The 22215-nt window shown below is 46.2% G+C and overlaps 1 protein-coding gene across 1 annotated transcript in view; it reads right to left on the bottom strand.

Moving 5' to 3' along the window:
- Positions 1-19453, bottom strand: part of NSMF (NMDA receptor synaptonuclear signaling and neuronal migration factor) — a 37844-nt gene extending 18391 nt beyond the window's left edge. The window contains exons 1-3 of the mRNA XM_009698877.1: positions 19342-19453; positions 7421-7900; positions 2161-2236 (exon numbers count right to left, since the gene is read on the bottom strand). Coding sequence (XP_009697179.1) covers positions 2161-2236; positions 7421-7900; positions 19342-19453 — 668 coding nt within the window. The remainder of the gene's footprint in view (positions 1-2160; positions 2237-7420; positions 7901-19341) is intronic.
- Between the last annotated feature and the right edge of the window lie 2762 nt (positions 19454-22215).

The raw sequence follows: 22215 nt of genomic DNA, 5'->3' as shown, positions 1-22215 counted from the left end.
GGGAAAGAGAAAGAGAAGAGGAATTCATTAGTGCTCAGCCCCGGCCAGTGTTCTGAGGGAATTCTCACTCCAGAAGGAATATTTCTTGTTAGGTGGAAGGAAATTGCTTTTTAAATTAAACATTTCTCAGTGGTGAGACTCCTACTTGACCGAGCTAAATCGTCCCTGGGGAAGTGCTGGCATGTGGCTTGGATGCAAATTAAGCTCCATGTAGACCCAGAGAACATGCAGAGGTACAACTGACAGCTGAACATGGCCCGTCAGGCTACAACAGCAGCTCAGCATCATGGGCTTCTGGAGCATGGAGACCTTCTCCGACAGTGTCAAAGACTCGTGAAGTCAGCTCACGCTGTCCGGATTATGAAGGAAACAAGCACAGTGAGCTGAAAACACTAGAGCGGAGGTCAGGAGGACAGGGGCACCTGGGGGAGCCCCTTCAACCAGCTTATGGAGGTGTCCTGAACTTTCAGAGATGTTTCTATGCAATTTCTAGAGGCAGCACAGAATCTCCAGAAACATTAACTGAAGAGCTACGTTAACCAAGGGAGCTGTGCTCTTCAAGGGCACCGTTCCCCAAACCAGCCTCACTTTGGCCTTCAAGCCCTGTAAGCCCTGCCGTGGGCCATCATCCTGCAACAAACCTTGTGCCCAGCAAAGATGACTTCACATAAGCTAAGGATGAGCCCAAAGGCAAAGGAAACGTGTTCATTTTGTGCATGGTTTGGTGTGTCAGATCAGAACTGTAAAATACCATTCGCTGTTACCAGCCAATATTTTTAAAGAGCAAATCAAGTATCTGTCAAATTGCCCTCGGACTGCCCACGGGCCCTGTCAGCCTGGTGCCCAGGAGTGATAACCAGCTGGGATGCCACCAGATTTACAATCCCTGAAAAGGAGGCAGGGGGACACAGGGGTCAGGTAAGAGAAGCAGCACTAGGACAATATAGAGAGAGCAGAAGCCCACAGAGGCTACTCACTCCCACTGTCAGGGTGGGATTAGCACCCCACCACCATGCATCAGATTCCACAGACTGGCACCAGGCAAATGCCTCTCCTGTGCTGTTCACCATGCTGGGAGGGTGGGTCACACCTCCAGTAGAGCTAGAGGGGAAGGGCATGAAGACAAGTGTTTTTTTCTGGGGGATGCAGATGCTTTCCAATATGCCAATAGCTACCCCTCTCCCCAGTGCCAGATCCAGCTCTCCCTACATCAGTCCTTACAGGTCTGATCCAGTCCAGGTTATCCCAAGATCAACAATCAGCCTCTTTTCAGGATTTGGGAAGGGAAAGGTATGAGGGAAAGAAGAAATGACAGAAAAACAGATTACAAAAAGGACACTATTAGGCAAAGAGAAGTCAAGAGAGCAGTAGAGCTGAGGGTGACACAGACACTGGAAGGAGGACACAGGAAAAAAGGTGACAAGGCTGGAGAAGGGCCTTAGAAGGCAGAACAGCGTCTCATTTCCCCCATTGTTTGCTTTGGCTTTCCAGCCAGGTAGGAAATACTTGAAACCAGGAAGACGGCATTTCCTGACAAGCTGGGTACAAACTGGAAATGAGGCTTCCCTTATTCCCTTCAGTCCTTCAAGAACTGCCTCCTCCCAACGCACAGCAACCAGGGGCACCAAAACCTGCGTGGAGAGTGGAGGGAAAGGCTGCTCCTAGCTCAGATCCATTCACACTTCTTCACCTTCTTCAAATAACCAGACCAGGGCAGAAGCTGTAGAGCTATGTCTCATCCTATAGAGACACACTCCTCCGGAGTGACGGATACAGGGCAAGCCTGCAATAACATTCCCTCGGGGCAGTGGCTGCAGCAGAAGGAAGTGGTGGAGGGTCTCAGCTGGTGCTCTCGCAGGACCCTCACTCTGCAGAGGCAGCCAGGGACAGGGCACAGTGTCACAGAGAAAATAAGGGAAGCAGAGAAGAGCTGGGTAGCCCAAGGAGTTAAAGAAGGTAAACCCAAATAAGTGGGGGAGTAGTAGGAAAGAGAACTAGTAAGTGCAAAAAAGAAATTAATAAGAGACAAGGTGTTCTCTCTCACCCCCAGACTGCGGTGCCAAACATACAACTCGATTGCTCCAGGCTCTCAGATACAGCTTTGAGCAGGCTGTGAACTTTAAGATACACAATGAAAGCTACAGCAGTAGTTTCACTTACGCTTGCATAGTTGTAGTAGCAGTTTGAAAACTGAAGAGGTTCTCTTTTGGGAACCAGGTTCGTATGGGGACATCATCTGGAAGAGAGAGAGAGCAAAACCTGAGAATCCAGTGTGCAGAGACATCGTTCAGACAGCAAGACTTTCCGAGCTTTTTCTCTTAGTACTTTTCTTCAGCATCCTGCCCTGTACTAAACAGGAGAGTCTCATTCTCCTCATATATATGCACACTATCATCAAGTATTTTGTAAATTTGTGCTAAGCCTGTCTATCAGGCTACTAAATGAAGTGTGAAAGCTCTATCCTAAGCGTGGAAGATTAGAATAATCCAGGAATTACAGAACAGACATTTGAACAAGAAAAAAAAAACAGGAGAAAGAACATTCTTCATTAAAAGCGTTTTCCAGCCTCTGCCTCTTCCTTAGTACCATTAATCTGAAATGTCCCATTCATCCAGTTCTTTCTGATACAGCCTCCCGCAGAAGATGAAAAGCATTCACCTTCCTCTCTTCCAGACTTGGAAGTTGTCCTGGTTTCGGCTCGGATAGAGTTAATTTTCTTCCTAGTAGCTGGTACAGTGTTATGTTTTGGATTTAGTATGAGAATAATGTTGATAACACACTGATGTTTTTTGTTGTTGCTAAGTAGTATTTACATTAAGTCAAGGATTTCTCAGCTTCTCATGCCCATCCAGCAAGAAGGCTGGAGGGGCACAAGAATTTGGGAGGGGACACAGCCAGGACAGCTGACCCAAACTGGCCAAAGAAATATTCCATACCACATGACGTCATGCCCAGTATATAAACTGGGAGGAGTTGGCCAGGAGGATCGCTGCTCAGGCATTTGTCAGCGGGTGGTGAGCAACTGCATTGTACATCACTTGTCTTTTCTTGGGTTCTATTCTTTTGTTGTATTCCTTTTCATTACAATTATTAGTATTATTATATTTTATTATTATTATCGTTAGCATTACATTTTAGTTTACTTTAGTTATTAAATTGTTCCTATCTAAACCCATGAGTTTTCCTTTTTTTTGATTCTCCTCCCCATCCCACTGGGAGGGGGAAGGAGTGAGTGAGCGGCTGCGTGGTGCTTGGTTGCTGGCTGCGGTTAAACCACAGTAACTGTAAGCCTGAGATTTATCTCTTTTTCTACCATTGAAGTTTCAATAAACCTCTCACACAGCTGCTCCCGATGACCTGGCCTTCATGAGCTATTCTGGTTTTAGACGTCAAAGCATACATCAGCTATACAATCTGCAGAGAACTCTGTGCTTATTTGGTTCCCTATGTTTGTAAACTGTCCTGCCTGAATCAACTGTGGATTATTTCCTAATTCTGTTGTTGCATTAGGACACCGCATCACCTTCACATAATGACCAGTAAGACAAAAAGCAGGCAGGAAAATAAGTCACTAATTACGTGTCTGGGATGGTGGTAACCAGAAGAAGGAATCTGACCAAGAAGCAGCCCCTACTGAGACCCCTCAGGCTGAAGTCGGTCAGGCAGGGAATCAGAGGTGTATTAAAATCCACTGACACAAGACGAGCGAGATCTCAGTGGACTGGATCCCTGGGAATTGGGGCTACCCGATATTTCACCCTGCTTCACTCCCAATTTGTGGTTTCCTTGCTGAATACCTCACCACATGTTGCTGATCATGTGTCTTGCTTCACTCATTCAAGTTTTAAGATCATTAGCAACTACGGTATCTTAGTCATTAATATTCAGGCATTGACAAGAACATTCTTTTTATTTACTTTCATTGGCCACAACCCAATCAAACCCTCCATGCCTATTGCAGACATAATTACTACAGACCAGGTATCTTACCAGATCTGTACAGATCATCATCTACTACAGACTGATCTTGCTGCTCCCTGAAAGTACAAAAAGTGGCTGCAATTACAGATGCAAAAAATGCTAAATGCAACTGGAGAGGCTTCCTTTGAAGTGAAGCTTCCAAGAAATCATATAGAAAGCTGTAACTCTCAGCTAACAGTTTATGTCAAGCCTTGTATAAAGGCACCCTAAGGAAATATATATGTTAAATGAAAACTACAATCCGGTATGCTAAATACTTACTATGAAGTTCCTATGTCTGCTCTCCTCCAAAAAACAGACAGAGAAAAAAAGCAAACCAGCTCAGACTGGAAATGAATTACTTGTTTGAAGTCTCAAACCCACAAAAGTGGTGAAGGAGGAGAAGTTGTACATATTCTGTTTTAGCCAACAATTCTGTACAGACTTCTCAGGGACTATGCATCTCAAAGGACTGACAATCTCTTAATGTATTTTACAGCTTTTAAGCCACCAGCTTTGATTCAAAGCAGAGCTTACGAACAACAGCTAATATCCTTATGAGACTTTGCCTGGACAATCGCTGGAAGCCTCTGCTCCTTTTCTGATAGGCAGGAGTCAACACAGGAAAGATATCACTCCCCTACCCATAGCACTCAATGGAGAATAAAGGATTTGTGACCCTTCAGAGACACCTCTTTACCAGCCAGAGGAAGAACAGTAGCCAAGAAGCACACAGCTGGGGACTAGGGAGCACAGCGCAGCTCCAGAGCTCATCCAGCTAATTAAAATTCAGGTTATAGGTATGGTTATTTTGCTTCCAGGAGCAGGCAGCACACTCCTTTTTGGCCAGGCAGAGCATCTCGTTATTCTTTCTTGTTACCAACAACTATGATGCAATAGTCAAGGAACCATGGGCTTGGGTAAGAGTGGAGGACCACCACCATCACTATGTTCAGCATCTCCAGCCACTTGCCAGGTTGCATGCAAATCTCAGCCCCTCTGTCCATGCGTGGATGTGTTTGTATCAGACACTCGGAGTGGTACAGGAGAAGACAGCTTGTGCTTCTCTGGAATGGTGTTAGGCATCATAAACTCAGCATAAAAATCCATATTAAATTATGCCAATCTGGCCTAACTGCCATGAGTGTTAGTTTGCAGCAATAACGTGTGATGTAAATCCAAACAGAGAAAGCAGCACTGTAAAGTGAACCTTTGGGGAAATTAGTCTCTCTCGCCTCCATTCATCTCTGCTCTGTTTTCTCTGCTAGCCATGCACAAAGGACATTCCAAGAAATATTTCTTGCAATCTGCGACAGTTGTGCCATTGAATTCTCAGTTTTTCTCTGAGTAACAACACTTGGATAGAGAGCGCAAACAAGACCAAGCTGAGAAAACTTTCCTTCTGTGATGCCAGTGCTGTGATGGGATTTGGTGTCAGAGGCACAGCGCTGCCTGTGCAGCCACACGTGGAAGCACCTAGAAGCTTGAGACAAGCACCGAGGGTAGCTGCTGCCTGCTTGTACGAAACGTGAAACTCACGGAGGCATCTGCAGGTTCAGTGCTGTCGACTTTGTTCCCTTTTAAGTTACTCTGATGTATTTTCAAAAGGCAAATCTCCATTTCACATTGATAACTGGCCCTAACAAAAATTGCTGCCTAGTTGAAAATACATATAAATCCCAAGGCCCAGAAACAGAACATCTCTCTACAGCATTTGCTAGGATATGTTTTGCAGCAAACAGAGGTGTTTAGCTTCAGCTATGAGGAGTTAAACTCTTCCATTAGTGACGTGGAGCTTTCCTTTGGTTCTGTATCAAGTAACCTGCTTCAGTCCCACAGTACATAGTACAATTTTGATTTGTTCAGGAAAGCTTTCAACAGAAATCCATCAGCACGAGAACAGGAAATCTTGACTTTCTTAGTTCAGTACACATCATGAGGCTGCAACTGATTCAACTCAGCACCCTGATCTCCAGAAGACCAAGCCCCTGGGATTGTGATCTCCCTTCCTGAAGTGGCTTTCTTTTTCTATCCTCACACAAGCTTTCTGGCTGTGTCACCATATGCAGAGCCATCTCTTAACGGGTAAAATACATATGATTATAAAACCATAAAAGGTTTCCATACAGGAAAACTCTTCTCACTCCTTTTCTTGCACTTCAGCACTAAAAATAATTAAGTCAACTTGCACATGTATTGTCTGATGTGAAGTCCAAAAATCACAGGGAACAAACAGAGGAACAATGCTTAAAAACTATGCACAGGAGTTAGTGGGACTGTAGGTGTTCTGCAGAGTTGATAATCAGTTCTTTATTATTATTATTATTCAGTATTAGGTCATGTATTAATTCAGTCACAGAATTTCAAGCATCTAGGTATGAAAATATGGTCCAGAACCCAAACTTTCAGTGGTTGTACCTGCAGTAAATATCACTATGATATTTACTAGAAAACTATGAACCCAGGAAAGATGTACAATTTGATCTCAACAATCCTTATACTCGGTTTCTTTTCAAGGAGAAAACCTTGACCTTTCCTGGCTGGACACTCTGCTCTAAAAACCTTGATGTCTGTTTACAAAAAAAAAAAAAAAAAAAAATCAGACAAATTAGGTCAGACTATTTGCCAGGCACATATAGAGCTGACAGGCAAAGACAGACTGCGTACTAGCTTATAATTCAAAGTACATATATTGGAACATATATTTGATTAACGGTTAAGTTTTTAGAGACAATCAGGGATTTTTTTAAATGTAATTGAATAATTGCAAGCCCAATTCCCTGAGAACGCTGAGCAAATGGATGGTGAGTGGGGAAGAAAGTCCAATATTGTGTTATTTGCTAGTATTTATAGAAAGCCCATGAGGTGGCACCACATGAGGGACCCTGCTAAACTATTTCCAACCACACAGACGAGCATTTTGGGGACACACCAAAGTACAGAACACCGTACCTGAGCTGAGCTGAGGCTCCCGCTGAGCACCCTGGCACATTCACAAAGGTTTCAACTGCCTCAGCCCCAGAATGAGGCAGAGGAGAGAGGGTCCTGCTCTGAACTGCCTCCTGGATGAGAATAAATGTAGGTGGTTTCACACAGCCCCTCCTCTCTTGCTCTTCCTTCAACAGAAAGGGAGCCCACAGAGATCACCCTCACTAAGCTACATGAAGCTGTCATGAAAACCACCCAGGCCATCTACCACTTACAGGCTAGAAACAGAGACAAAGGAGCTTGGACAAGCTGGCCTCAAACTGAGCTCAGCTTATTTCAAACTCCTCCTTTGACAATCCCTTTCCACGAATGCTGGTGCAAGGTACCAGCAAGGTGCTGAAGGGGAACCACTACAGGGCCCAACTCGAGGCACATGGCAATGAAACCTCCGTGCTGGGATGAGATGGGTGTCACCCTTCACCCCTGTGTCAATGAGTCCCTTTGTGTCCTTCCAGGACCCACCCTTACTTACCAGACACTCGATCGACACTATACATCCTCTCCAGCCTTTTCCTGTGCCACCCAGTCTCGCTGGATTGATGCTGCTCCAGGTCAAAGGAATGCTGGGAAGGGGCAGCCAGGCGGGTGCAGTTTGGGCACTCCTTGGAGCCCTGCCGGCTGCCTGGCCAGCCCTTGCAATGCCTGCTAACGCCGTGAGAGCCGCCAGCACTGTGCACTTGGTGGCCATGGTGGCATTCCTCTTGGGCAGCCCCCTTCATCACCACCAGTTCCATACTTTCATTCTCATGGTCCGACAGCATCGGCCTCTCGCCGGAGATCGTGTAGACTCGTGGCTTCGGTCCCTCGCTTGGCATCTTCTCTGCCTGCTCCTCAGAGAAGCTCCTCTCAAACTTGCCGTCTGAGATGACGGAGAGCCTGCGCTTGTTCTGTGCTGTCTGCTGCATCTCGGGGGAGTCCTCCTGTCCAACGTACGAGTCTGCCAACAGGTGATCTGAAACAAATGGCACACTTTCCTTAAAACCAAAGCACCCCACACATCAACAAATTCAGGAGGCTCTTTGTTACTGCTGCAGAGAGGGGAATGGGGAGACAGATATGGTAGGTCTCCCCAGGAACGTTTTCAGACGAATGCATGCTCTTTGTTTTCTAAACCTCTAGAGCTGGTACTGAAAGGAGACACATTTCTCACAAATACGCCTAATATTTTAAGCTTGCATGGCCACCAAACAAGGCTAGAAGCAAACGCAGGTCTCAGTGCACAGCCTGAAAATGCTTACGTGCAAAACAGCCCTTGTTCAGCTGCACAAGGCTGTCTACTTCAGTGGGTTTAGCCACACAAAGGCTACTGAGCTGGTGAAAGTCTGCAGGACAAGGACCAGCACCAACTTCTCTAAGTGACAAACTCGGAGTGTTTTGTGCACCAGGTTATTCTTTTTTAGAACTAAGGGAAAGGGGCAAACCACCAGCGTTTGTTTTTTTCCCCTCCTGACTTTCTGCCAATTGGTTTGATATGAAAGAAATACAAAAAGACTTCGGTCGACAGCTGCCACACAGCGTCCCGCTCTCTGCAGCACCCCTGGTCAGCAAGCCTCAGCGTGAGTGCAGATGGCGACGGCACAGCCTGCGGAAGCTGTCCAGAAGGAAAACGCAGCCGCTCCCTTTGTAGGGTAGGAAGATCGAAAGGAGAGAGGCCCATGAGTGCAACTATCTTTGGAGCCCACACAGTGGATGAAGTGCCAGGAAATCTCAGCATTTCCATGGCAATTCCATGCATGAACCCAACAGTAGCTCCCACCCACCTGCTAATCCTTTTTTCAAGTGGCTGTTAATTACCTCTTACACTTCCCTTCAGATGGGAAGCAGCTAGGGGACTGTTAAAAAGGCTCAGCAGGGAATGCATTATTCATGTGACTACTACCCCAGAAAAAATAAAAATCATTAGTGTCCAGCACAGACAGCAGCATTTTAAACAGAGGCAGAACACAAACCCAAGTCTTTACTTCACTAGATATTTAATGAACATCTTTCCTTTAGCTACTGAGCCATGAGCTGGAAGAACAATCTAAGGCTTGGCTACCTTGTCGTTGACCATGAAGAGATGAAGGAGGAAGAGACCTATCTCAGGACAAGGCTAATGTTGTAATTGTGCAATACGGACCTTTCACCACTACCACATTCTGCTTCCTATGAAGCACTCTTATGTCCCTCTGAAAACAGCCCTCCCACGCTGAGGATGTACACTTTCAGCTTTTGAATCTGAAGCCCATCCTGGACTGTGCTTGCGTTGCTCAGGGGCTCTCCCTCTGCTCTGTTTGCAACCAAGACTGAACTGAATTGAGCTGGTACCGGTAGAGTGTGTCACCCTTATCTCATTTTTCTGCTTGAGATACAACTTCCTCCAGCACCACCAGGAGATATATAGGTCTCTGGCCACTCTGCTGAAGAAGTGACTGTCAGGACTGTTCAGGCTGACACAACTCAGGTTCGTTTCTCATTTGTCTCCTAGTGAGACCTCACAGTCTCCCAATACTGTAGCTGGCAGCTGTGTTGACTCCTTGAGTTGACCAGGAGGAGCAGCCTGTAGCAGTCCTAAAGAAAGAGCTATGCCTCTTGAATCTATAGCTGATGCTGTCTTTCCAGACTTGGAAGAAGTCCAAAATGCATGCCCAGGTGTAGTGAGGAGTCGTGCACCTCACTGATACTGTCCAGGTGGAATACGAAAGGTGGGCATTGGTCTACCTCACCTATGGTCTCCTGCACAGAGACAGCATGGACATCTTCACCTCCTCCACGAGAGTGCCTAATGGACAACAAGGGCCATCACCACAACAATTGCAAGCCATGCAAGTGGAAGAAGCTGCTGTCATTCAACAGCTTGTCCATCGAGTCCTATCCAGCTGCAGGATACAGTGTCATGGACCAACTAGTGCAGAAAGTGTTCACAGGCTCCACAGTCTCTCCAACCACTTGTCACCCCTCAAAAGGCAGCAGGCCACAACATTTGTTCTCCAGCAACTCAGACCCTCTCCAGTGCCAAGACTAACTGTGCTCTAGAGTGGGCATGTCTTGGGAAAACACCACCAAATTATTCTTAAAGATCTGCCAAGATCTGTGCTGGCTAACAGTGCCAAGCATACCATTTTTAAAATTAAAAACAAAGGCCAGTTCTAAGTGCTTATCTCAGCTTGTCAAACTTACTAAGCTGTGTGGGCACAATGACGCTACATATTTCTTAAGACACCACAAAATAGTGGTTGACAGCTGCCCCTGTTCCTCCTGAAATGAATACTTCTATGGAAGACGTATAGCCTCATTAGAGCAAACACACAGGATTGTGCACCTTTACTTACACCCCAACAGCACCGCAATTCAGGGACCTGAGAAGTTCTGAACTCTGGTATCTGTGGGTAAATGGAAAAATGAAGTGCCCAAAGTATATGTCTGAAAATGCTGATAATCACAAGTGCAGAGAGACCAATTCTGGTCTTTGTTTTATGAGCATGAAGGTCTGTTCGGCTGCATAAAATTTAGACATGTAAATGAGACATGACTGGTTTCAACTAAAAGCCAATTTTTTACTGAAATCATGGCAGGATTACAATTCTTGACTGGATATGTTTGACATAAACTACCTGCCTGATCTAGCATGCAAAATGCAATGATAATCCTTTCTTCCTACCCTGTCCCTTACTCAAGGTGTTTTCACTTGTACTTACCTAGGAGTTTTCATGATCTACACTACAAAGGCCTGCCACCACACCAATATGCTTTGTCTTTGTCAAACAATTGGGTAATTATTTCTTTTCACTCAATTTAGCACCTTCAGTAACTATACATTGGAGAAGCAACTTCATATGCAAAGGGAACATGAAGTTTTATTCAAGATTTCTAGTTAATAAAGAATTTATCTATGGAAAAAAAAATAGTATGGAAGAAAAACAGATTCAAACACCCATCATAAAGAATTATTAGCTTCTAAAAACGACCCTGCACCATTTCAGGGAGCAAGTCTGCACTAGCATTCACACACATATGTGTTCATATACACCAGCAACCCCGAGATGTTACCAGTGACCGGTTCCCTTGTCTACACTTGCAGTGAACTGGATTCAGGTGTGAAATCACTGCACCTGCTTCCACTACAGCATTTTAGGTTAATAGTTTGCTTCTGCTAGGAAAGAAGTCAAGCTGGTCCAGAAATCAATGCTGAATTAAATCTGAGCCACAGGGCTGTTCAGTGATGAGAACCGAGAAACAGTAACAGGGGCCTTCAGCAATAAGTGGAGTTGCCTTCTAAGAGTCAGCTGAAGCTGTTAACACCCTCTGCCTGGTTACTGCTGCTCCATTTAATTTCATTTTCACATTGCTCTTGCCACCTCTCCCACAACCAGCTGCTCCATCAAACTGCCACGCCAGCCCAGGACAGCGTGACTCGGGAAGCCTGGCACAGTGCCTCCTCTCCAGCCACCCCGATGAAGCTGACCTGGTAACAATGCTGCTCTCTGACTTGCTTTCAATCAGCAACACCTTAGTCTCACACAGCTGCAAAGCTACCTTGGGGCAGACAAATCAGGCTCCTCAAACAGATTTCTTTCCATCTAGATTTGTGCTCTACATGGATTTATTATGCCTGAGATACTTAACAGCAAGATGAAGGGAAGAGGACCAATGTACTTGATCTGTAGATCATGTGTCTATTGGCAATAGAAACATCCAAATCTTTTCATCACTTCCCTGTCTACCTGGGCTACGTCGTAACAGCCTGGCCAGAGCCAGGGGGCTTGACGGTCCAGACCTGAGGGTCAATCAACTTCTTGCCTCCTTGTTATTTACTTGAACACGTGTCTCTCTGGCTTCACTTGCTCCTCTCTGATATTTCTTTTTTCACCTTCCACACAGCACTACCCAACACAGCCCTTAGGGCATGCGTATCGCCAGAGACATGACCACTGACAGCAATGATAATCTGTACTGGTTAATTGCCAGTATTTGGGGAAAGAAAGAATCCACGTTCTCAGTACGTGTAGTTCCTGATAATTAGGCACTTATTACTATTAGATACTTACAATACATCCTTTCTCATTCAGTAACTCTAACTGGAGCACTTGCTCTGACGCAGGTAACTAACTGTGTGACACCATGACAGGTGACATCCTGAAAGGACTTCCACATTTTCTTTAGCTGTCATGAAGTTTCTCAAGAGGAGGTAACACACTGGGGTAAGCCTCAGCTGACTGATGCCCATTCACAACAGCGGAGAGACTCACGGAGCCAAGCTCGTTATCTGATGCAGACTGCCTTGTAACCCCATGGGATGAGAAGTTTATAAATCAAGGCAGAATATAGCCACAAGGCATAGACAGAAGCTTAAAAGAAAAAAAACAATCCCAAATTTATTACTGCTTTTAGCAGCTAAGCTGATGATTAAAGCACCTTAGATTTAAAACCTCAGCTCCATCATCAGAAGCAAAGTGGCAAAGGGGAATCCAGATAAACTCTATTAAAAAAATATCTGTCATCTCAGAAAAATAAATTTCAGAGAAACAGTTCTCTCGTCCCTGCTCCACCTCAGCTGGACCTCTCTGGATCTGATGTTTATGGTACTAACTTTAAATGAAAGAACTGATGGCCACTGAAGATGAATGGAAAGATTTTATGCTTACAGGACATGGACTTGCAGTATTGTTCACAGTAGTAGTAACGCAGGTAATCTTTTTTTTATTTTACATCAGTAGGAGTCCAGGTGATAACCTCCATGAGGAGGGCAGATGGGTACAATGGCTAGAGCTTAGGGCATTGTAAAAACAGAAACACCTTTTCAAACAGCGCAGTTGAGCATTTTCTCCTGCAATTTGCATTCTGAGACCTCCCGTATGCCTGCCACTGCCCCTCAGGTGTGCTAAGAGGCTGTCAGGTCCTGTTCTCCTCTGCTTCCTCTGATCGTGCATCAGAGCCGTAACGCAAAGCTCCCTACACATCAGCTCTGTCCTTCCCAACACGGACGTTCTGCAACGTGACCCCACCAGCACAGGGCTCCTGCCGCCAGAGACAGGCTGGCAGCCGGCCTCGCTGGGCTGCACGGTTGAAATGTAGTCATAGCAAAAGACAGGAAAATTGTTCAAAATACTGAAGCGTGAGGCAGGGATATAAAAACAGAGATACAACAATTAAAAAAAGGTCACAGTGGCATTTCAGCCGTGCAGTACCTTCAGAGTCAAGTGAGCGAACAACATGCAGAACGTTCACTACGGGATTACCCGAAGTCTGACCGAGCCAGCCCCGCCGTGACTTTATCGGGCACCCTGACCCTACTGCTCCCGAGGAAGGAACGTCACACGCTTCTCTGCAAAGCCACAGAGAAAAGGCAAGGGCTGCTTCAGTAAGCGAGCTGCTCTGAGAAAACAGAAGGTCACTTAGCTATGACAAAATGGTTCCAATTAGTCTTCTGTGCTGGAATGGGCCTAGAAAACAAACAAACTGAAGACACTGCTGATAATGTGCCTCATAGATGAGTAACCTTTTAGTCTGGCCCGTAACATTAATGGGAATAGATGAAATTGTTACTGTGAGACACGACCCAAAAGAGCAAGTGACAGCTCCACCACTGGCATTAGCATTTCCATGGTAACACTGTGACCTACGTTTTTACTCACTTTATAAGCAAACAACATATTCCATGGCAAGTTTTAGGATACACCCACATAATACTTGTGCGGGCCGATCCTGGAAGCAGCCTGAAACCCTCAGAGATGTGATTTCACATCTCTGCTCTGCCCTGAACTAAGGCTGCCTACAACCCCTTCTGAGGCACGAGATCTTTCTAGAAAGGCCACCTCTGCTGCCCAAGGCCAGCCACCCCACATCAGCCCAGGCATACACCGAGAGCTGGGCCAGATGTGCTGCTGGGGTCCTTTCCCTTTCTCTCACTTCCAGAGCCCTTCACATGCAGCTTGCCCAGTGCAGCCAGTCTGCAGCGGGTGGACCAGCACTGCATCCTACAGCAACAGCCCCAGCACTCCAGCAGCTGTAGCTGTACTCCAAATAACCCAATCAAGCAAAATAGAAACTGCCTGATAAAAAAGTCCCAGGATAAAAAAAGAACAGGACAGCTCCCTTCCTTTCCTCAGCAAAGGATCCTTGTGCCTGAATTCCATATCACTGGGATGCATCACTGCTTCCCCACCCAGGAGGAAGTTTCTCAAACGCTCTGCTTGCTGTCATTTTTAATCTCATTGTCCCATGCCCTGGGTATCTGTTTCCACTCACAGTTCCAGTACATGGAGACAAAGAAATCTAAAGAAGCAGTATCTCAGTGTGGGGCCTCTGACACCTAAGGTGGGTAAAGGGGGCTCTGGGAATGTCCAGACCTCCTTATCCCGTCAGCTCTGGTGAGACTCTGAGTGATTATTTCTTCTATGTTTCACTCTCTGCAGCCTTTTTACACTTCCCTGTCACAATATTTCAATCCTTTTCCCTGTCTTTCTTCTAGGTCTGTCCCAAGGGACACCCACTCCTACACTAAAACCATGCCACAGACAAGATGGAAAGTCTTTGGAAGGTACCAGAAAGCTACAAGAGTCAGCAAGCGCTCTGGCAACAGCCTTGCAATCAGAATGAATGCTGAAGATGGGAGAGTGCTCTTCTTGGGAACCTTCCCAGACCTTCAGCCTGCATGAACAAGCCAGCAATGAAGAGAGGCAGGAAGAGAGTAGGAGATGCATTACCACCTCGGCACCAGCTCCCTTAACAGATCCGTCTTTTGTCAGCTGCAGCTCCCTTTTTTAAAATTCCTCAGAACATCTTAAAGATGAGGAGGAAAAAAATAAATAAATCTGAGTGATCCCAAAGGGACAATTCCTTTACCCTCTGCCAGCAACTTATACCCCATCACCAGACAGCTGCCCTGTTCCAAAAGGGAAGCAAAGATAAGAAAAATCTGTATTGCCATCACCCCTGCCGCAGCCTCACAGATCACAGTCAGTGCACTCTGAGCCAAGCAATAAAGGAGGGGTAAATGTACCTCCCCGGTCACCTGGAAGAACATCCTCCAGAATAAGACATCAAAGAGTTGCACAGGGATAGTCATACAGTATTTCCAAGCCATGAAGTTCTCAGGCCTCACAGCAGGAAGAATCAGGAGCTGTAACCAGCAAGAAATAATCTCCCTCACCTTTTCCTCACTACATGTACACCCTGCAGTACCCTGCAATCCTCCTTACCTCCTGCTGATGTTCAGTTCCATGCCCACTGCCCTAGCAAAGGAAGCCAGGCATGGACAGACTGCAATTTTATTGAAAACAGGAGGTAAACAAAGCCTTGCAAATAACTCACCCCTCATTAAAATGCTTAGACGTGGCAGCTGGCCCGCCCTGGTGATATACAATCCCTCTGCGGTTCTTCATTTCCACTCCCCAATTTCTCAAAGACGTTCTGCCACACACATACAAGCTCTCCAACCAGAGGAGCCATCAGAAATAGACTCTGGGGTGTAAAAGTTACCACCAAAGCATAAGCTCTTTGATCTGTTGTGGAATGTGAAGAGGTGGGATGCAAAAGCTGTTATACCATCTCCTTTCCTTGAAGTCAAGGGACTCTAAAGATAAAAAAAGTCAAACCAAAATGGACAATCCCCAGAGAACAAGGTGCAGCAGAAATGGAGTAAGTTGGGGTAGTCTCTGCATACTTGGTATCTCCATCCAGATGGTGGGTGTCCTGCATCTGCCTGGGGACTTACAGAGATCCACCCTTCTGCCAAGGAGTTGAATTAGCAGGTAAAGTAGTAAAAGAACTGGCATCCCAAAGATGCCATTTCCTGCATGAGGATTGTCCTCTGCCAGGAGTGAGGAGGGTTCTAGCTCCTCGATCCACAGAAGAGGAGGATCCTGCCCTTCCCTCCTCTCTTTAGGCCTCCACTGTCCCACTGATGGCTCTGCCACCTTCCTGCTCTTCAAAGACCACAACCCTTTTCCCTCACTGCATTCATCAATGACTTTAAACCTTTCTTAAACCTTTTTTTTTTCTGGACTATAAACTACTGAAGTCAAGGCTTGCTTCCTTCCATTCACATTTAGGCTCCAGCCTTAATCCCAGCTGCAGTCTGCTTGCAGCGCAGGGAGCATCCAAATACATAGCTAGGGTTATTATGGCGGAAAGCAGGCCTATCCCACCAGGTAAAGACAATGATGGTGAAAGCTCAAAGTGCTATGAACAGAGGCACACATGCACCAAGGACTCAATTCTTCAGTGCACTGAGCTTTCTGAACCTAAGCCAAGGAAGGAATCCAACTACAGGATACTGGTGGGCTTGTACAGCCGTAACACTGCCTCTCCCTGTTCTTTTCAGCCAAGCGGATCAGTTGGAGCAGATTCAGGTACTTCTATATATGTGCTACATCTTCAACTCATGTAGAAGAGGTCCTTCCTTTGCTTCACTGGAGTCACTGGATGAAAGCTAATCATACAGCTTAAGCGCTCCGCTGAGCCAAAGGTGAAGCGTTCAGAAACTTGCTGAAGTGATACTGAGATATACAGAATTTCTGCAGGAAGGAAAGAGTTAACTTCCCTGTTATTGGACTACGAGGATGAACAAAAGGGAGCCAAATTTTCTACTCTCAACATTTTCATAGGATAGCAACCTTCCTACCATGGTTACTTATAAAGAAATGTTACAGACTGTGTTAAATTATACACTGCAGAATTTCAAAAGATAACTTACAAAATGATGATTCTTTTTTTTCCTCTTCTATAAACATTTAGAGTAATTTCTAGGGAACTTTATTTATTTCTAAGTCAATATTTAAGGATCCCATAAGGATCGTGGTATTCCCATGTGTACCTCTCACTGCTTGATTCTTATCTGTGGCAACTAAATTCATTGGATTCAAATACGATCTCAAGCCTGATACACCAAGGGGGCAGTGGGTACGAGAGGGCCTCCCTGGAGAGCTTATGGGTATGTTAGAAGCACAGAGGGCTTAAGGGCTGGTCTGAGGAGCTCGACAGCGGCACGTTATCCAGGAGGCACATCAGCTCCATTTCCATGTTCTCCCTATCTACAGTCTGAGAGGAACGAGCAACTAGGAGCACCTATAAGGCTGAGCAAAACAGCAGCTTTGTAAGTGTGCATCAGAGAGGCTCCTACTCCTTGGCTTTGACCAGGGTTCACCAGGTCTCAGGCACCTGAACAGATCTGCAATTTCCCCTCACCTCCATCAGAGACTCTCTATCTGGGCTGATTGTGACACAATACTATGAGGGCACTACAAAGGGAGCAGGAGACAACATTTCTCCCTGTTGGAAACTGGGGCGGGGGACTGCAGAAAAGGACCTCCAAAGACTCCAGCTGACAGAAGCAGCTGCAAAAACAGCCATGATAAAGGATGCTTTTGCCACTGTGGGAAGCCTCCCCAGATCTGCCTGGCCTGTGTCTGCACTGTCTGTCCAACCCCTTCCTTCCCTCCGCCTCATGGATGCTTCATCTCATCTGCATTAAACTCCAGCCTTTTTCTACCCTTCCCTTCCTATCACCATGGGCTGTTCTTAGACCAAATATTGTAAGTAATGTGTCACTAGAGTTTCTGATGCCTGAAAAAAAGTCAAAGAAAACCGCAGTGCATTGTTTTAAAGCCCTTCCATTCACAAAGTTAGCACAATTCAGTGAAGGACAACTTGAAGGTCATTAGAACAGATCCAAGAAAAAAGGCAGGGGCTCATTCAGCTGGCTGTCAAAGACTAGTGTGATCGGGCTTGCTCTTTTAGCAAGAGGCATTTCCTGCCCATAGAGGTTTAAACACACACACACATTTACAGTTTACATAAAATGATATACATCACTCTACCTTACGTTCTATTTAACAACTTTATCCCCTGCAAAACAGTTCAACGCTACAGAACAATCTACTACTTGTTCACACAGGATTTTCTGTGGATTCCACAGGATTTTCTATAGGCTTTGTAGTGAATTTATTGTCTGCAAAATGTTTTCTTTCCTCACAGAGAAGACACAGCCCTGTTAGAAGTCAAGTGATTTTCTCTTGTGCTCTCTTGCCCATCAAGCAGAACTCCTCATAAGCTGACAGCGACAATATCTGCATCTAAAAAATTAACACATTAGCTAACACATGCTGGTGTCCTCAACTAGACAAGGAAAATCTCATTTCAAACCCTGTTGAAGCAAACCCTGGGAAATAAACCCAGACGTTACCTTTGCCAGCAAAGACAGCATTGCACAAACGCTAAGCACATCAGTTAACACACACTAACTCACCTTTTCTTATTCCCCAGTGAGAGCAAGACCTAGGAGTGACAAACCAGGGCAGAAGCCTTGTGCAGTGCAGTCTTTCACTTCCCAGCTGAAACTTCTTCCAAGGACATCAAGTCTAGGGGTGAATTTATGACAGGGCACTTGTCCACTAAAACTGAACTTGTCCCCACAGCCCACCCAACCCTTGAGTCACTGTCCTGGTTTGGCTGAAACAGAACTATTTTGGCTTTCAGTAGATTTTTTTTTTCCTTCAGTTAAGTTTTTTGGTAACTGCCCTGTCTGAAGCTGACTGCAGGTTTCAGGCGGTGCCTGCTTTCAGAGCTGATGGCAGTTAATGTCTGTAGTTGTTGCTGGGGCAGGAGCAGGATTGTTATACAGAAAGGCCCACGGGTGGGTGCTTGTTCCCTGCGGGCTCTCTTGGGGTCCCCTGGGCTCCCCTTGGGGGGAAGGCGGAGGAGGGGTCGCACCCCCGGGAAGCTGCAGAGGGCACAGGTGACCCGGGACCGACCAATGCCGTATTCCATCCCACCCACGGGAATACTTGGTATAAAGCTCGGGGATCATGGGGGTCAGCTCTCTTTCCTTCATGGCCAGCATCCTGGTGGGACTCTGCTCCCTCTCCTGCCTCCAATCCTGATCCGTGCATTCCTGAAGCCAGTTCCAGTCTGCTGCGGAGTCTTTGTTGTGTGTCCGTCTGGGACGTGCCGGTGCCCGCCCTTTCCTGGTAGCACTGCGTGCCCCGCGTAGCACGCGGTCATCATTGGGAAGAGCAATACTGGGTTTGTATATTCTATTTCTATTAGTAGTAGTATTAGTTTTAATATTATTTATACTTTTTTTCACTGTTATTGTTTTATTAAAGTTTGTTTTAAGTCTCCAACCCATCAATCTCTCTCCCTTTTCTCTTCTCCTTCCCCCTGTGGGAAAGGACGGGGTTAACAGAGAGCATCTGCCACCCGCTTTAAGCGCCAGCCCAGCCTTAATCGGTGACAGTCACCAAACTGTCTTTTCTCCTCAAGGGCTTCACAGAGCTAGAGGGCTCCAGCCTCTCTGCTGCCAAGATCTCACACTAATCCTTTATGATAAATAAATGCACTTTCACTTTCAGGCCTGTTAATAAATAGGTGCATGCACACACAGATACAAACAAGGCACGTCAGTCCTCTTACCTGAGCCGTTTCTACCTTCGGGATGGTTTTGTGAAAGATATTCTCCAAAAGCCCTTGCCGCTCTGCATATCCAAGCATCACAGAAGGCAGCAAAGGAGAGAAAGACAGACATGGGTAATGGTTAAAGGCCAAGGAAAGAGGGAACAGTTCAATATCAACACACTGCTCTTTTCTTGCAGCTTCACTTCAGCTTCAGGTGACACCCATTGAAACACGCTGCAATAGCAGTGGGGGCTCCCTGTCCAACACACCTCAGTTTTCCCCAGGCCAAAGGGGAAAACAGAGTCGCGCTACAAGCCCAGGACTATTTTAGTCTTTAGCTTCTCTGTTAAAACCAAAACAAAATTGAAACACACCTGCTTTAAACTTGGCGTTGTTTCTATGATGCACATAAGAACTCGATCACCGTCTCTAACCACCCTAAGTTAAACCCCTTCTGGCAGCCCAGGGAAGAAGGTATCTCCACCCAGTCCCAACCATCACCCCAGCCTTCTACTCTGGCTCTGAATGCTCCTGCCTGTGAGCTAGCACAGCTTAGACGTTAATGCTAATACCCATTTTACCTACCTTAACCTTAAGTTCTCAGGCACCAACTATGTCAGTATTTGGATTACTGGACAACCTTATTTGAGAGACACCCACAACACCCCACCAAAGCAGTTCCTAGTTCTCTGACGGATTCAGGTCCTGTGGATGACTGAGATTTTACTGAAATATATTAAGAATCAACTAGGCAGGGTGAGCTCAACCCTTATCACACATCAAGGCCTACATAAGAGCAAACCTATGAATATTGCAACCAGCGAAAAGCTTTCTGCTTGCAACCCACACAGGAAAGGCATCCTTGGTCAAGGCATGCATTCCCTGGTACACAGTAAATACAATCTCCAGTCTCCTAGTGCCGGGCCATTTGTAACGTCCTGCTGCTCTGCTTGTTCTCCTGTATCCAACAGACCTGTGACCTGAGAACCCCAATACTAGCTTTTCCTAGCCATCCATTTTTCCCAGGTTTGTAGAACAATCTCTCCAAGGTCTGCAGCATCACAGTCAGGCTGATATTTGCCAATGGACTGTCCAGGGTGCAGGCTTGCAAACAGTGAGACGAAACAGCCACCCACCTCCTTGGCAAGCCAAGCCAACAAAACCCAGCAGCCAAGCACTCTCAGCCTGCAAGCACACCGGCATCTCTTGGGCGAGGAGATGAAGACTTGCTGCTACAGGGAAGACTTTTCATACCAAGGCATCACATCCACTGCCCTCCTCCTGCAGGGGTGCTCAGCCTCAGAACCTCCCACTCCAGCTCAAGCTGCCACAAAAGGCTACCCTCATAACAGCCATTAAACATCTAAGTGGAAAACAGCTTTGACCTCCAAAACAACCTTCCGCTTTGCTGCCCCATGCAGCAGCATATCCCAACTTGTGTAGCCAGAACTTTCCGCCACTGTTTTTATACACCTCCTCCCAAAGGGGAAAAGATTAACAAAGCTACAATGTACCTCCCAGAGCGAGTAGAGCTGGAAGGAGTACGAAGTCCATTTGTCATCCACAGCCAGCAACAGGGGATCAATATGAACAATGAAGAAACAGTAATTTAATCTCCCTGGAACTAAATTTCAGGGCAGACAAATGCAAAATGCTTTGGAGCAGCGCAGCTGGAGCTGTGCACGAAGCAAGGTTTAACCTTCTGCGTCATTACAGGCTAACATACCGCGCTGAGGTTTTTTTTCTGTTTCCAGATTCTTGCCTGTCTAGTACCAGGCTGTACCTTTAGACACTACCATGGGGTGGCAGTTGCCCAAATTGTCTTTCTCAATGCGTAAGCAGCCCCAGAGATGGTCACGCAGAGGCTCTGTCACATGGGGGGAGCTGTACAATTAGCAAGCAATCCCCACTACGAAGAACAAGGGGATGACCATCATGGTTCACCCATACAGGAGGACAAGCACCTCATGGATGTTCCTTGCACCACCTTTCTGTCTGGGCAGGACTTGGTCCTGGGATAACACACAAATGTCAAGTTGGGAGCTGGAGTGTGGCAACTTCAGGGAAGTGGTGGAGTCACCATCCCTGGAAGTATTTAAAAGACGTGTAGATGTGGCGGTTAGGAACATGATTTAGTGGTGGACGTGGCACTGCTGGGTTTACGGTTGGACTCAATGACCTTAAGGGTCTTTTCCAACTTAAGTAATTCTATCATTCTAACATCAGGCTATGCAGCTGCAAGAGCACTCCTGAGCTACTCCTGCACTCCATCTTAGAGATGGTTAAGGCTCAGCCAAAGCCACAGCTGATCTCATGTAGCACTGGCAATAGCCCTGCTTCGAGCAGATGGCTGGGCTTGAGATTTCCAAGATCTCTTCCACCAAGACTTCTGGGACTCCAGGGCTTCCCATGGACACGTCTACCCTGGCAAGGCATCAACACCATTCACAAACAGGGCACTTACACCCTTGGGAAAGACTTCAAAGCTTCTCTTGGGCATCAGCAGTCATTCCATGTACAGCAAGTTCTCAGGTAAATTACCAGTGATGGAACATGGTGATTTACACAAAAAAAATGCTGAAATATGATGATAAAATTTAGTCTAGTTCAAAAGCTCCAAAAGCATGTTAATTCGTCTGTCATTCTCTCCATTCATCCCTCTGCCAATGCCCAAAGCTGAGCTGTCTGCCTTAAAATCTGAACCAATGCTTCACCCTCAGCTTGCAAACTACAGGCTCAGAAAACTAGTACCAAGCACTTCCCCAGAGCCAAATTGCAAATGGCTAACACGGAGCCAGAGAGAAGCACTGCCACCCTCCATCCCACCCTGTTCCACAGTGAAAATAGCATCTCTCCGAATAAGAGCCAGAGCTTAACGGCGTTGCAGTGTCT

This window comes from Cariama cristata, unplaced genomic scaffold (assembly GCF_000690535.1).
Source record: "Cariama cristata isolate BGI_N322 unplaced genomic scaffold, ASM69053v1 scaffold6360, whole genome shotgun sequence".
In the NCBI taxonomy this organism is placed as follows: domain Eukaryota; kingdom Metazoa; phylum Chordata; class Aves; order Cariamiformes; family Cariamidae; genus Cariama; species Cariama cristata.
The sequence above is the reverse complement of the archived record's forward strand: the minus strand, read 5'-3'. Positions and strand labels throughout refer to the sequence as shown.